The 15,310-nt window shown below is 33.8% G+C and overlaps 1 protein-coding gene across 1 annotated transcript in view; it reads right to left on the bottom strand.

Moving 5' to 3' along the window:
- The window catches only part of LOC127221902 (low-density lipoprotein receptor-related protein 1B), a 249,227-nt gene that overhangs the window by 41,122 nt on the left and 192,795 nt on the right, over positions 1-15,310 (bottom strand). Inside the window, exons 30-31 of the mRNA XM_051183854.1 lie at positions 14,135-14,260; positions 7,500-7,664 (exon numbers count right to left, since the gene is read on the bottom strand). Of these exons, the coding sequence (XP_051039811.1) occupies positions 7,500-7,664; positions 14,135-14,260 (291 nt within the window). The remainder of the gene's footprint in view (positions 1-7,499; positions 7,665-14,134; positions 14,261-15,310) is intronic.

Below are 15,310 nucleotides of genomic sequence, written 5' to 3'. Positions count from 1 at the left end.
CAAGGAATACAAAATGAATATATCTGACATTCAGTGAGTCAGATCATGGATATTTTTAGGAATACCTGTACTTGTATATTGTTAATTTTTCTCTTCAGAGACAATATTTTAATTATAAAATTTTGATAAAAATAATTTTCCACCTATGTGCCACCATTGCTGAATGTGCTAAAATTATCAATAGACGCATGCTTCAGGGAGACATTTTAATAGGCTTAAATGAGGAAATTTCATGTATAATGGTTACTTCTATTAACAAAGTATTTTAGTTAACTCAAATAAATATATCAATGTTTAGTGCATAAGCACACACTGGGACATAATTTGTCTAAAATTAATATTTATACATGCTAAATAAATTACTTCTTGTCTACTAAATATTTTATGATTAAGAAGTTTAATATGAATAGCTCATATTTGAACATATCCTAGATAATTTTTAATACATTCCCTCATTCTTTTGTTGGAATTGTTTTTTTTTATTTTTATTATTTTTATTTATTATTTTATATAACCTGGAATTGTTTTCTTACCATAGCAACATTCCTTTACACTTCCCATGTTACATAAAGAAGGTGCACCTCTCCGCCTGACCTGTAACTAAGCATGAACTACTGTAGCAGACACAAGTGAGAAGGAAAACATCTATGGTAAGCACATAAAAGTAAACACAGGAATAAATGGCAAAAAATGGGCTCAACCAGGGCTCACAGCCACTCATCTGACAGCGTCTGTGCCCTTAGAGCCTATATCATTGGTAATCTCAGGGCAAAATAAAATTCCCTGAGAAATACATGAGGCAGGGCTTATTATGGCTTTAAATATGATACTGATATAATTGTTCCATATATTACTATAGTTAATATCAAAGGGTAGGCCATATTTTTAACAATTTATTTCCTTATCATAAAATTTCAGATAAAATTCATCTATGAATTCTCAACAATGTGCTGCTGGTTCAAAAAGAGTATGATGACAAGATCAGTGGCCTCAAGTACAAATATGAAATTTCACATGGTCACCTCCCAAAGAGAAGCTCTGAGAGGTCAATGCCTGTTGAGATAGAAAAAATAAGTTGCCTCCAGGAACAAAATCTAAAGTAAATAGCCTATGTTTAAAGATGTATTTAAATAAAAATGCACTAGTGTTTCTTAAAGAATGACTACACATCTACAATGTATTATTGATTTTACTTGGAAAGTGCTACATCTTTATACCCATTATAAGAATTCAGTCCAAACAAGAAACATCTTAGTTATTTTTATAGTGAGCAGCACTTATTTATAAATTAAATATTTATTAATGTTGTTTGATGGTAGATGAATGTTTTCAATGCTTCAGTAAAAGGGGACTGAGGTTTATGTATTATTAGAGCTGAATCAGTGCATTATTTTTGTTGCCAGAAATGATTTACTGAATAATAGCAGGAGGTTGCCTTACAGTGGAAACATACTTTTCTTTTTCCAGTTTATTTATTTATTATTCTTGTTTTACTTATCAATCCCAGTTCTCTCTCAATCCCTCCCTTCATCCCTTCCGCCCTCCCATGCCCACTTACCATCCCATTCCATTTCAGAGCACATGCCCCATGGAGGGATACTCTCTTAACCTACAAACTTTTCTTTTCTATTGATTGTTGGATATAGAAAGAAAATATTTCACTGGCAGTTTAGTGAATTAAAATAAGGACATAAAAGGGAAACAGATAGAGGTATTAAGTGAAGAGACTGGTAAGTTTGCTACATGGAAACTACAAAAAACAAGAGCATGACAGAAAATTAATTATTTCATACTCTTACTCATATAACTTAAGAAAAAGTAACTCATGCTAAGAGCTTTACAAATAGATAGCACCTAGGGGCAGCAGTGGACAAAGTACAAAACATAAGAGTATCAGAGCAAATATTTAATAGACATTTCCACAAACATTATAGGATAAATCCAGTGCTCTTGGTTTTACTTGAGAACTGAAGGCATGGCCCTATTGCTATAGATTTCTTGAGGTTAGCTTATTTTTTAAATTTTTTTCTTTCCATAGTTTTTATAATGTATTTTTGGATAATTTTTCTACTTAAATTTGAAGCATGCTTTTTTTTACATGTCAATCCCAGGTCTCTCATCCTCCCATCCTCCCTTGACCAGCCCCCTACCAAACCCTATCCCATCCCTTTTCTGCTCCCCAGGGAGGGTGAGCCGTTCCATGAGTAGTCTTCAAAGTCTGTCATATAATTTGGAACCGGGCCCAGGCCCTTGTCCATGTGTCTAGACTGAGAGAATATCCTTCTATGTGGGATGGGCTCCCAAAGTTCATTCGTAGAGTAGGGATAAATACTGATCCACTACCAGTGGCCCCATAGACTGTGGCTAGCTTTTAAAATGCAGGAAGGAAGGATGTATGCTATGAATGTTGGTAAGGAGACTTCAATAATTTTACCCAATTGCAAACCATGAGAACAACAATGACGAATGACTTGGCAAGATACGCCAACTGTTAAAAATACGGCAAAGATGGCATGAATGTTATGGGAACATTTGACCATATTCTGATTGGATTTAAAGCCTACCCTACACAAGATAGAACCCAAATCTGATACCAATAATGGCAAAAAACATGTAGCTGGCTAGGTCATTGTCTCTAATGGAAAAAAGATTCCAAATACTGTAATTTTGCTAAATGCATAAAGCAATAAGCTGTCCCTTTAGTTCTTTACTTTATACTTATATATTAGTGCATCTCTAAACTGTAATCAGAGAAGATTCTTTTTGCAGTAGATGATGACTAACATGGAGATTCATAATTGATCAACATGTAGTGAATGCGAAACTGTAGGATATTCAGGTATAAATAGGATATTGATATACTGTTCTCTTCCCAAGACTGAGATAATCATAGAAAAGGCATTAAGTAAAAGATAGTGTGTATTTGTAATGAAATAAGATTTGTCAAATATAAAAATATGGTTGCATATATGAATGCATAGCTGAGACTGCATGTATAAGATATATATGTATGTATGTATGTATGTATGTATGCAAGTATAAAACAGCAAAGTCACAGCATTGAAGTCTGTGGAGCTTATGATGCCCTGCCCTATATGAGAATCTATTAGTATCTGATACCCGCTTTAAGAGGAAAGTTTTTTTTTTTAATTTAAGTGATGCAAGCTCTGAGAGGCTACCTATTTTCTTGTACATGATCCCACACCCAGGTACATACAGGCAGCAGTTCAAAGACTCAGAACACAAGACAAGAATTTGTGAATGAAAAACAATAGGAGGGGGTAACAGAAGAACATGAATGTTAAATAACATGTTTAAAATAATGGGTGCAAACAACAGAGCTTTAAAAAAGCATGGAATCCAAACATGTGCTTGATAGTCCCTCCCTAAAGCCACTCAGAAAAGGAAAAAAGATGTTTTTCGAACTTTACTGTGTACCATGGATATTTCACAATATGAGTTGTTGTCCAAGCTGCTCCAAGTTAGCAAAATTCTTACAACACTTAGCTTCTAACTTAATTATTTTGAGAGCACTACTTTTCCTTCCCTTGAGAAACAGATTTCTTCTTTATAAAAACAAACCTTCATATCTCAGGGAACCAAGAGCAATTGCAACATCCTATATCATACTGAGGTTCTCTAAAACTCCCTCAAACAAAATCTTGTTGGCATTATGACTATTGTTTCAAAGTATATGGCTTTTTGGAGAATTTTGCTCACTGTGCAGAATGCATTAAATTAAACTAAAGCTTCTAAGATTGTACATTTCTCATGGTTTTTCAAGTATCCTGATGTTGTTATTTATCTTAAATGCACTTTCACTTGCATTACTACCAAAACCCCTTCCCCAATTAATGCTCTCCCTGATTTTTCTCATTTCTGTCTTCAGGGATCCATTTTCTAGCATTCCCCTCTCCAGATCACCTTTCATTTAAATAGCACAATTCAAATTGTATGTCATTGCTAAATATCCACATGCATATTGGTACTTTTAAACAAGTTCTATTACATTTAATCTAGTTTTAAGTTTTGCACATCCAAATATTTCAGTATTAGGAGTGCTTGGATTTATCCAGATTCACAAATCCTCTTGCTCTACTCTGCTAAATCAATTTTGTCAAAGCCCTGATTTACTTACATGTAATGCAATAAACCTAAAAACAGACCTGTAAAAATGTTCAAATAACCAAGCAGCAAAGATTCTACCTTAAGGAACATATATTCTTGAAAATAATACTAAATGTAAATATAGCTGCTAATTCCTTAAATGTCTTATAAGCTATCTATAGTAGTTAAAGAGTTTCATATACTCCTTTTATAAGAAAGAATAATTGAAAAATAGTATGCTTTTACTTAATTTCCATTGTTCTTTCCAAGGCAAGTATTATCTTAAATTCATTATCCTATGTGCCGATTATAGATATGAAAGAGTGTATGCTTTTGATGTAATAAATTAAAAATATTTAATTTTGGAGTGATGTCCGATATGATACAGGTCATATATATCATTATAGTAATACATGTTTTAAAACTTTAAGGAATGAGGAAAATGCATCCCTCCATAAAAAAATAAATATAACCCTCAGATTTGTTCCTTTTGTTAACTACTGATATTTCTTCTCTTTAATTATTACTCTTGTATAAAACTGTCATATTTTAATTAAGTCTGATCAAAACCCTTGTTACATACTGTCTACACAGGATTATACAAATAATTGTATGTAAATCAACAATGAATAAATTTATGATTTAACCACTGTGACTTTTTTCTTTTTTTACAAATTAATATTTGTGTTTTCACAAATCCTTCAATCTATAATATAAACCTTTTTTAAGCACCATACTTATAGGTTCACTTATGTATTAGTAAACCATTTTACAAACAAGTCAATTGCATAAATGAACAACAGTATCACATATAGTAACATTTTAAGTAAGGAAATTCTCATATTTGAAAATAATTATGTCCTAGATTTTACAATTCCTACAAATGTCAATTTATGCAATAAAATTTTCTCATGTATTATATTTCTCCTTAAAAAACTAACATTAAATATTAATTGATTTTTATTTTTAGGGACATTATTTGTATAGTAGAAAAATACACACATTTTGGAGTTAAGCAAATATTTTAAATTCTTAAAAAGTAGCTTTTCCATGGCACAGATCAGCATTGAAGGGAATCACAGGAGTGCACTCAAGGCAATTGCTGCACACCACAATTGAGTGCACAGCAACAAGAGTGTCCAAGAGCAAGACTGGGTGTCTGAGCACGTGGGACTAATCAGCTGAAACAAAGCAGGGCACTCTATGCCAAAAAAAAGAACATTTATCAAGAAGATTTAATTATTGTAAATAATTATACACTTAATCTCTTGACCAATTTCATAAAACAAACACTCAAAGGAATAAAATATCACACAACAATGATGAGTGGTTTTAAATCTTAATGCCATCTATATATAGGCCATTCAAATTAAAAATCATTGAAGAAACCTCAGAGTTAAACTAAGCCATAGATCAATTATAATCAATATTTTCTACAGTAATCAACACTAATAATTAGAACACACATTCTTCTCATTGACACTTGGAACATTATCTAAAATTGGCCACATTGTAGAAATATACACAAATAACTTTCAGAATTTCACGAGATTTCAGAAGAACACAAATGGAAACTGTCTGCAATATTAACCTTAGAAAATATGCAAATGCTTGGAAGCTGAACAATATGCTTTAGAGTGAAGAGTTAGTCATAGAAAAAAAATGACAAATTAATATATTACTAGAGTAAAAATTAAGAGCACATGCAATCAGAGTTTCTGAGACACAGGCTAGGCTATTCTAAGAAGATTTTTTATAGATACAAGTTGCATTTTAAAAAATCAGAAAGCTGAGCATGTGCCGTGCATGGCTTTAATCCCAGCACTCAGGAGGGGAGGCAGAGGCAGGGAGATCTCTGTGAATCTGAGGCTAACCTGGTCTACAAAGCTACAAAGAGAAACCATGTCTGGAAATTAAAAAAATAAAAATAAAGAAATAAAGAAATGAAAATGAAATAAATAACTTAACGGTGGACCTTAACTCTCTAGAAAAGCAAGAAATCCAAATGCCAAAATATACCAGACAGAAAGAAATAATAATAATTAAGGCATAAATTAGAGACAAACATATAATAAATAAGTTTAATCAGATAAAAATGTGGTTCTTTGTGAATGAGAAGATTGAAAAGCAAGACAAAAAGAATCAAAAGTAATAAAATTAGTGACAAAGGGGAACTGTCACAACATACTTCAACAAAATCCATAAGATTAGCAATTAATAATTTAAAAACTAACATTATAGCAGACTTGATGATTTAGAAGAAATGAACACATATTATCCAGAATATATAAAAATACATAAACAACCTAATCAGATACATAAGAAGTAAGAACATTGAGTTTGTGATTAAAATCCTCCCAAGGAAGAAAATGGAGCTGATATGAAAGCCTAATAAAGAAATTGCTTCCTGTGCAAGCAAGAGAACTCAAATTCGAATCCTCAGCCACAACTGTCAGTGTGCATCTATACAATCATGACTGGAAAAGTAGAGAGAGGAAGATTCTGGGCCTTACCGGCCAGTTAGTATAGCCAAAATGGTGAGATTTGATCAGTAAAGATACCCTGTTTCAATGAGTAAGTTAGAGAACAATATATTTAGTTGAGCTGTAGCACCTATGTGTACAGACATTGACACACACAGAAACACCATGCACAAATACATATCACTTAATAAGCAAACACACACACACACACACACACACACACACACACACACACACATATTATCTGACATCAATTTAAGCTAAAATGTTATGGTGATAAAAGCATTATAGTACTTTTTGTAGATCAATGGAAAACAATCAAAATTCCCTGTTACACCAATGCAGCCATGAAAAAGTAAGTTCTATAAAAATATCAACAATGCATACACAAACATATAGCATATTCAAAAAAGTGTTTTATAAAAACTGGATATCAATCTGCAAAAAATTAAGTTAGGTACACATCTCTTAACTTGCACAAATATCAATTTGAATTAGAGCAAAGGACACAAGGAGATAAGGTACAAGAAAGGGGGAAGGAAAAAATTAACTCAAATGAAACATGTATTCAAATTCTATATGGAATTCTTTTATTTTTAAATGCATATCTGTGTTTGTGTCTGTGTAATTATGTGACCTTAAAATGAAAATTAAAAAGCACTGGTAATGCCAGTTATTCTGATCTTTGATCAAGCCATATGGTTTTTTAGTGTCCATTACTATTACTAATTTTTTTGACATTAACTTTGATGCAATAAGTAAATTTCTTTGATTTTGTTCAATTAGTTTTAAATTTAATTCATGATTAATTTGGTTAACTGATGAATATCAGGCTTTATTTAACTCACGTGTTTCACATATTAACAAAATGCAAGTGATTTACACTTACTAGATGGGGCAGATATTTACCTAGAGTGGATGGTATGCAGGTCCCTCCATTCTGACAGTAGTTGCTGCAGTGATTTACTTCACACCGTCCTCCTGAGTAACTGGGCCAGCAGTGGCACCTCAGGTCACCCTTCTCATTTAAGATGCACCTCCCTCCATTTTCACAAGTCAGTTTGCAAGAGTCATCTACGTATATGGCGAAATATACAGACAAGCATGTTGTTCAAGGATGCCTCAAAGAATCCAAGTAAAAACATACATTTGTATACTAGAATTTATTTACTTTTTACAATATATACCTAACTTGAAAGGTGAAAAAATACACAGCAGCTAAAAGCAGATATTTATCTCATTTTCTTCTTTACAATGTTTTTATCATTCCTTACATTTGTTATAAGTAACCAAAAGTTCTTACATGTAATATATTTTGTAACGGATATATTTTTAGTACTATGCTTTATGAATGGCAATATGTTTCATACATAATTAGCATTATAAGAGTATTTTTATATAATTTATATAATTTTAAGTAGAGAAGAGAAAAAGTTCAGGGTGCAGAACATCTTGCCCCAGAATAAATTTTACAAAAGTCATTTTCCTAAGTAGATCAATGTGACACATGTGCTTAGTTATTAGCCTTGATGCATTTCTAGTGCACTGATTGTCAATGGATTAAAAAGAAAAGGCCATGTTGCAGCCACTATCTCTGAGAAATAACCCATGCTGGGATCTTCAGGAAAGCAAAAATTGGTTATTTCTACTTCAATACAAACCAAGTTGAATTCATTTATGCACCTTGGACACTAGAAAAACTTTAGCTTTGTATAATTTATTATTCATGTATTCTTTTTCCTACATCCCCCACATCCTTCAACATAACCTGATATTATCCTCTCATGTTTCCTTACTCAATTTTTGGACTTTATTCCCACACTTGTTTGTTTACATGTACACATTTATTGTTGTAAGATAGAATCCACATATGAAAGATAAAAGGAAGATTTTTTTTTTCTTTCTGAATTTGGATCACCTCACTTTGTATGAGAAATTATAATTGGTTCTCAGGGAAGAATTAGGATATGTGGCTTTGCTAGAGAACGTATGTCACCAGGAGCATTTTTTAATTAATTTATTTTTTACATTCCAATCTTAGTTTCCTCTCTTCTCTCTTCCTGCTATCCCCACTACTCCCCTCCTTCTATTTTCTCCTCAGAGAAAGTAAGGCATCTGATAAGAAGTGTACTCAGATTGTCCCATTATCTCATTGAGGTAGGACCAAGATAGCTCTCCACCCCCCACACCCTGTGTCTTGGCTGGGTAAGGTGTAGTAATTTTAAAGTTTTAAAATACATAATTTTGAGCTAATCCTCTTTACCTCCAAGCTTAAGGCTTGAGAGGTGAGCTGTCAGGTCTTCCTGCAAACAAGCCTTCATTCATCCATCATGGATTCTCAGCCTCTAGAACTGAAAACCCAATTAAGTACTTTGTTTTATATGTTTCCTTGGTCATGGTGGTTTGTTACAGAAATAAAACAAAACAAACAATGCAATGCCTATGGATAGCATAACTGGATCATGCTGTGGAACACAGAATTATGCAATAAGAACTCAGCTGGCAAAATCATGGATCTAATCCACTGGCATGAACATTCTGATGGAGGAGGCCCATACTAGGTGGTGGTAGTATTTGCTCTATGAATAGTCACTGTACGTATTGTAAATTCCTTGTGAAGCCATAGTGCTCTGATTCTATGGTGGGATTTGTTCCATAACCCCAGTAGTGTATTAATAAACTACTGGACACATTTTTTTTCTCCATGAATTGGTATATTGGATGATTCCCCCCTGCAACGAGTAATTGTGGCAAGAAAGTAATCACAGTCAATCCCCTTATTCTTTCAATCAGGTCTTTATATAAATGTACAAGTCTTCCCTGCAGCAGTTATTTTCCTTGGCACATAGATGGAAAGTGTTGGTGTCCTGACAATGTAACCTCAACTGTGGCGTCCACAGACACCCAAGGTAATAATTATGGCTAGTCTGAAGTTGTTGAACCATAGCTCTCAGAGAAATAGAGAGCAAGAGTGTCCACAATTCACTCTGCCAACAGATATGGAAGGGCTGTCCCAAGCTAACCTCACATTAACCTTCAGCTTATTTACCTAATCATGTTTAAGAAAATAGCAAAGCCTATGTATTCCCCTGTTAGATTTTCCTAATGACTTAGTCTCTCATTTTTTCTGTTAATTTACCCCCATTTTTCCTTTTGAGGTTCTTGGAGACTTAATCACATAAAAAAAGGCTGATAGTTACTGCATTGTGTAAAACTTTTTATCGTTTTTATGACCCTGAGAAATTCTGCCTTGCACCTAACTAGAGCTGGGTAATTGCTGACTGAAAGTATACATAGCTGGGAAACTTTCTCAGCACTGAAGAACAAAATACAGCACATGAATTAAAGAACATGACCTTCAGAATTTTACCTTTAGGACCCTGAGTAGGGCAGGTCTCATGTCCCCTACAGGGTCCTATAGTAATTGTATTGGTACTTTGAAGAGCCTCTATACTGATTTCCATATGTTGTTTTTAATTTGTACCCCATCAGAAGTGATTAAATATTCATCTTTTCTCATACCCTTTTGAACAATTATTGTCAGACTTTTTTTAATGATAGTCATTCTAAGATGAGGCAGTATTTTTTCTGTCCATGGTGACTAGGATTGTTGAACACTTTTCCCATAATTTTGTTCAGTTTGCTTTTCTTCTCTTGAAAACAATGTTTTTATTACATTTAGCTCATTTGTTGTTTGGCAATGTTTTCTTAATATTTAATTTTTATACTCCTTTGTAGTTTCTAGCTATAGAAAGAACCCTATGTGAACTGTAATTAGTATAAATTTGCATTCTCTCCTTTTGGATGTCTGTTGCTCTTCTCATGCAAGTCATTTTTAATTTAACTTGATGATGTAGTCTAGCTCTTGTGATACCTGGGTTATATTCAGATACAACTTGCCTACAACAATATTCTATGATCTTGGCATCATTTCTGGTATTCTGGGTTTTGAATTAGAATGTTTTTATCCATTCAAGTCCTCAAGTCCATTCAAGTCCTTTTTTTATTTTTTTAACCAGGTTAATGATAAAAATGTGCTTCCATTTTTCTGAAGGTATATAATCAGTTTTGTAAACAGTAAAATGGCATGCTTTTGCCATCTTCAAAAATTAGTTCATCTTAGTTTAGGCAGTAGATTTTCATGTATTCCATTTTACTCATTTTCTTTACTATGTAACCTTTGGATTCTTTAGTTAAAATGGATGTATGCTAAAACCAAAATTTAAATGTATTAAGAGTATTAAATCAAATAAGTTATTGAAAAATATTAAAATTTAAAAACTATGAATATTACTTTCAAATGCACACAGTGTCCATTCAATAGCATGTCCTTTAGGTATTCTAGTTTCTACATTGTCTAGAACAGAAAATAGTTGAAGCACTGAGACTTGGATGTACACTGTGTTTAGAGTTTATTAAGCAATGGAATCACTTGTTTGGTGAATTGTTAGAATAATATTATTTCTGAACATTATTTCTTGATTGCCCATGGGATTTACTGAGAGTACAGCAACTCTAGTGGTAGCGTATTTGTAAAAACAAGAGCTAGCGAGGAAAAGAATGGCTATCTGAGAAGACCGGGTTGTGAAGTAAAGAATGACAGGAATCAAATCTTTGAAGATATAGGATAACATGAGAGGACCACTGAATTTTGTACCTATGCCAAGATATAAATACTTTGAGGAACCTGAAAATATTGAGAATAAGTATGCTTGCAGATGTTTAACTTAAAGTATGGTGACAAGTATGTTATTCTTAAATTATGCAGATTGGGTAGTATGAGGACAATGTAAGCAGAGCAAAGCATGATGGACAAAAGAGATGACTATGAGGAATAGTATTGTGAAATCAGTAATGGGTCAAGGAGATGGGAAAAGTAAGAGTGGTTCATGTCTCAGTATATTATTTTAAATACCCATTTGCAGTTGAGCTTGAGATTCTCTACAGTATATCTACTATAAGATTAGAAGAATATTTTGAATATTAGCAGCGGACATGTGGTTTCTTAATAGCTTCCCAGAATATGTCTAGCTCACACATTTAGGAAAATAAATTTCCAACTCCAGATATTATATGTGAATGATACAAACAACCAAAATCTGCAGATGATAGGGGATGAACAATCCAATTAGGACAGGAGGCTGATAAAATGGAAGCTGAGTTATAGTCATATATAACACATTAATATTTCTGTATTTAAACAGAAGTCTTCACTTATCAGTAATTAAATAATACTCAGAAGCAAATGTGTAGCAATTATAACCAGAAAGAACAAGGCAATGTTCTTTCAAGGCTAAATAATATTTAAATTTGAAACTACTTATATGAAGATTAAAAATATTTTGTGCTCATCTTTTGACAATAGCAGCTATAGAAAGTGACTGACATGTGAAAGGCTGAGGAATTGTGGTATACCAAACATTGGTATCAGGCAAAACAAAATTGGAGTTAGCTACACCAAAGAATTACTCTTTGGTCCTAACACATTGTTCTTTATATAGATGATAGATAGATAGATGGATAGATAGATAGATAGATAGATAGATAGATAGATAGCAATTTGAATACTTAAGTGGAAATAAAACACAGAAAGTTCCTTTGGGACCATTGTTTATTGATGTGTGGGTGGGAGGCTAGTGAAGTAAGACTTTTCACTTGATAGGAGTAGTTGACATTATAAGAAACTCCATTCTGAATGGTTGCATACACTCCACACTCCTACACAGTGCAGTTTCTTGACTTAGTTAGAAAAAAATAAATAAAAAGAGAGTGACATTTGCAAATACTTAATTTCCCTAGCACAACTGAAACACAGGTACTCTAGCCAGTGAGAAATTAACAAAGTAACAGGGTCATTAAGTACCAAGTACAGAATGTGTTCTTTAACTGGAACTAACATGACAATATAAACACCAGGCATGATCCACATCTCTCTATTAGGAACTCTGAAAACTTGTTACTCACACAGCATTTCTCTACTTTTCTTCCTGACAGAGTTAATATTTCAGTATTTCCTCTATATACCCTACCTAATTCCATGTCCTTCAGAGTTTCTTCGATCTTCAACTTAAATCTAAATCCAAAGTCTATGATATTTTATTTGAAAATCATATAATATATGAACTTCAAAGTGATCCTCAAACTTAATAACCATCTGAATCCTAAATATATTTGAAACAGGTCAGGCAGTGATGGCACATCCCTTTAATCCTAGCACTTACTTGGGAGGCTGACCAGGCAGATATCCATGGGTTAAAGATCAGCCTGGTATACAGAGCAAGTGCCAGTAGAGGCTCCATAGAGAAACCCTGTGTCAAAGCACACACACACACACACACACACACACACACACACACACACACACACGCACGCACGCACGCACGCACGCACGCACGCACACAGGCACTCACGCAGGCACTCACGCAGGCACGCACGCAGGCAAGCACGCAGGCACGCACACAGGCACTTACATAGTCAATGTTTAAAATGTGTACATTAATAAAATGATAAGATTAAAATTGAATTAGACAGTTTCTTGTTAAGTATTTAAACTGAATGTAACCCACAACCCACAGTGGAAAACAAGGAGATAGTGGTCTGGGGATGGAGAGTGCAAATGAAGACACAATACTGAGATGACCAGTGAATTCAGAAGAAAACATAGTAAGTAAGATACTCTGCTGGGAAGACATCCTAAATTTATCTCCCATCCAAAAACGCTTGCTGTGATCCAGAAGTGCTTTGGAGCATATTTTTTTCATTTGTGACTTAAAATTTGCTAAGAATGGTGTTTTATTTTAATAGAATTGTTCCAATTATGACTAAAATTTAAGTTTGTAATAATTTTGTCTACTAGCTATCAAGAAGAAAAGATTTTCTTCTTTCATTTTTCATCTTACTGTCTCGGTTTGAATCTAAACTTTCACATATACTACTTTCTGAAATAATGGTTGTTCCTTCTAAATTTATACTTCAAAAATATAAGATACATGAACAAATATTGTCAAATTCACTTCTAAGTTAGTCCTTAGTCTCCAAATTAGTATTATGCCTTCATGGTAAAAGTTTAAATTTGTATGAGTATTATTCTTACTATAAATAGTAGTTTATATGTATAACACTATAAATGCAGAGATTAAGGTAATTTCTAAATTAGCCTATGTTTTCTCAATTTGTATTCTACAGATGTGAAGTAATCAAAGACACATTTGAAGAATAAATGAATCTGGGACTGGAATTTATATCTGTAGAGGAAACTCATCCTCAATTATTATCTATATGTTTAGGTTCTGAGAGTAACTTCTCAGTTTTTGATCCATTAAGCACATGCTAAATGTACATTGTTCTATTAACAAAGGCAGAAAGGTAGAGAGCCTTCTGAAGAGAGGACTGGTTTTATATACATTCAAGAGCTACTGGCATTAAGGCAGATGAATTGATGGAGAAAGTAACACTGCTTACTTCCAAATCTCATATAAATTCATCCCAACTGTTTATAAAATAATTCATCTGACTGTTTTTATACAATAACAGAGAATACCCACCTAATGGACTGTCATCATTGCAGGTTCCATTCATCATGTATTTTCCTTCTGGGCAGACACAAGTGGCCCCAGAAGGATTCAGCAAGCAGAGGAAATCACATGACAAATGCAAGCAAGGATTCGGCACTGATGAAAACAAAATGAAGGAACAAAAACAGATGTGAGGGAGAAAAGTTGAAATAATTTTCAAAAGTATACAATTCAGCAAGTTAAAATGATGAAATAACAATGTGAAAAAGAAGTCAAAGTCCATTTTACTGAAGCTATCACATTTTAATGTTGACATTCTATTTTATAAGTAATAATTCATTATGCAATACCTTCCTTTTAAAGAAGTTTGTCCTTTCTGACTCAGGCCCCCCTGAATATGGGTCTCAGCCAGAAGGACTGAGCAGTCTAAGGGACCTCAGACAGTGGAGCCAGGATATGTCCCTGGAGCACAAAGGGACTTTGTGAACACATCCCCAATAGAGGGATAACTGCCTTAATCTAGAGACAGGAGAGAAGCCCTAGTCCCTACTTCACATGACCTGTCAGACCTACATGACCCCTACTGGATGGCATTCCCCTACATTTGGAATTGGGGTGGGGAGATGGGAGGGGAGGATGGTTAGAGTGCATGTGAGAGGGCAGAGAGGGTAAAAGGGAGGAAGGAGGGAGGGAGGAAGGGAGGGAGTGAGAGAGGTTGGGAGGAAAGGAAGGAAGGAGGGAGGGAGAAGGAACTGGGATCGACATGTAAAATAATAAATTAAATTAAAAAAATGCTTTGACTCCAAAATTTAAGTTCAAGAACAAGTTACTGGGGAAAAAGGATTTCTATTTTTGTTTCCACAGAAAATGAAAAGATGTGGATTCCTTCAAGACTAATGTGGTTTGATCAAGCCAGACCACCTGAAACAGAGTACCAGGTGATCCTACATTCAAAACAGCTGGACAAAGCAGCCTGACAGACTACAGCCAGGATTTCTGAATCTTCTTCGAATCCCCCATGACAGCATCCCTTGCCAGCAAGAAGTAGTTTGGAAAGAACAACGCCCAAATTCCCAAATATTGTCTATAAATGTTTGTTTTCATTTAAATGGACTTGGTTATATAAAATAAAAAAAAGTTTGTCCATCATAAAAAGGATACAATTGTTTATCTTTGTATTTATCATTAGTTCAGGATTACTTTTCC

The sequence above is a fragment of the Phodopus roborovskii genome, unplaced genomic scaffold, assembly GCF_943737965.1.
Source record: "Phodopus roborovskii unplaced genomic scaffold, PHOROB, whole genome shotgun sequence".
Taxonomy (NCBI): domain Eukaryota; kingdom Metazoa; phylum Chordata; class Mammalia; order Rodentia; family Cricetidae; genus Phodopus; species Phodopus roborovskii.
Note: the sequence above shows the minus strand (reverse complement) of the source record. Positions and strands in the feature narration are given on the sequence as shown.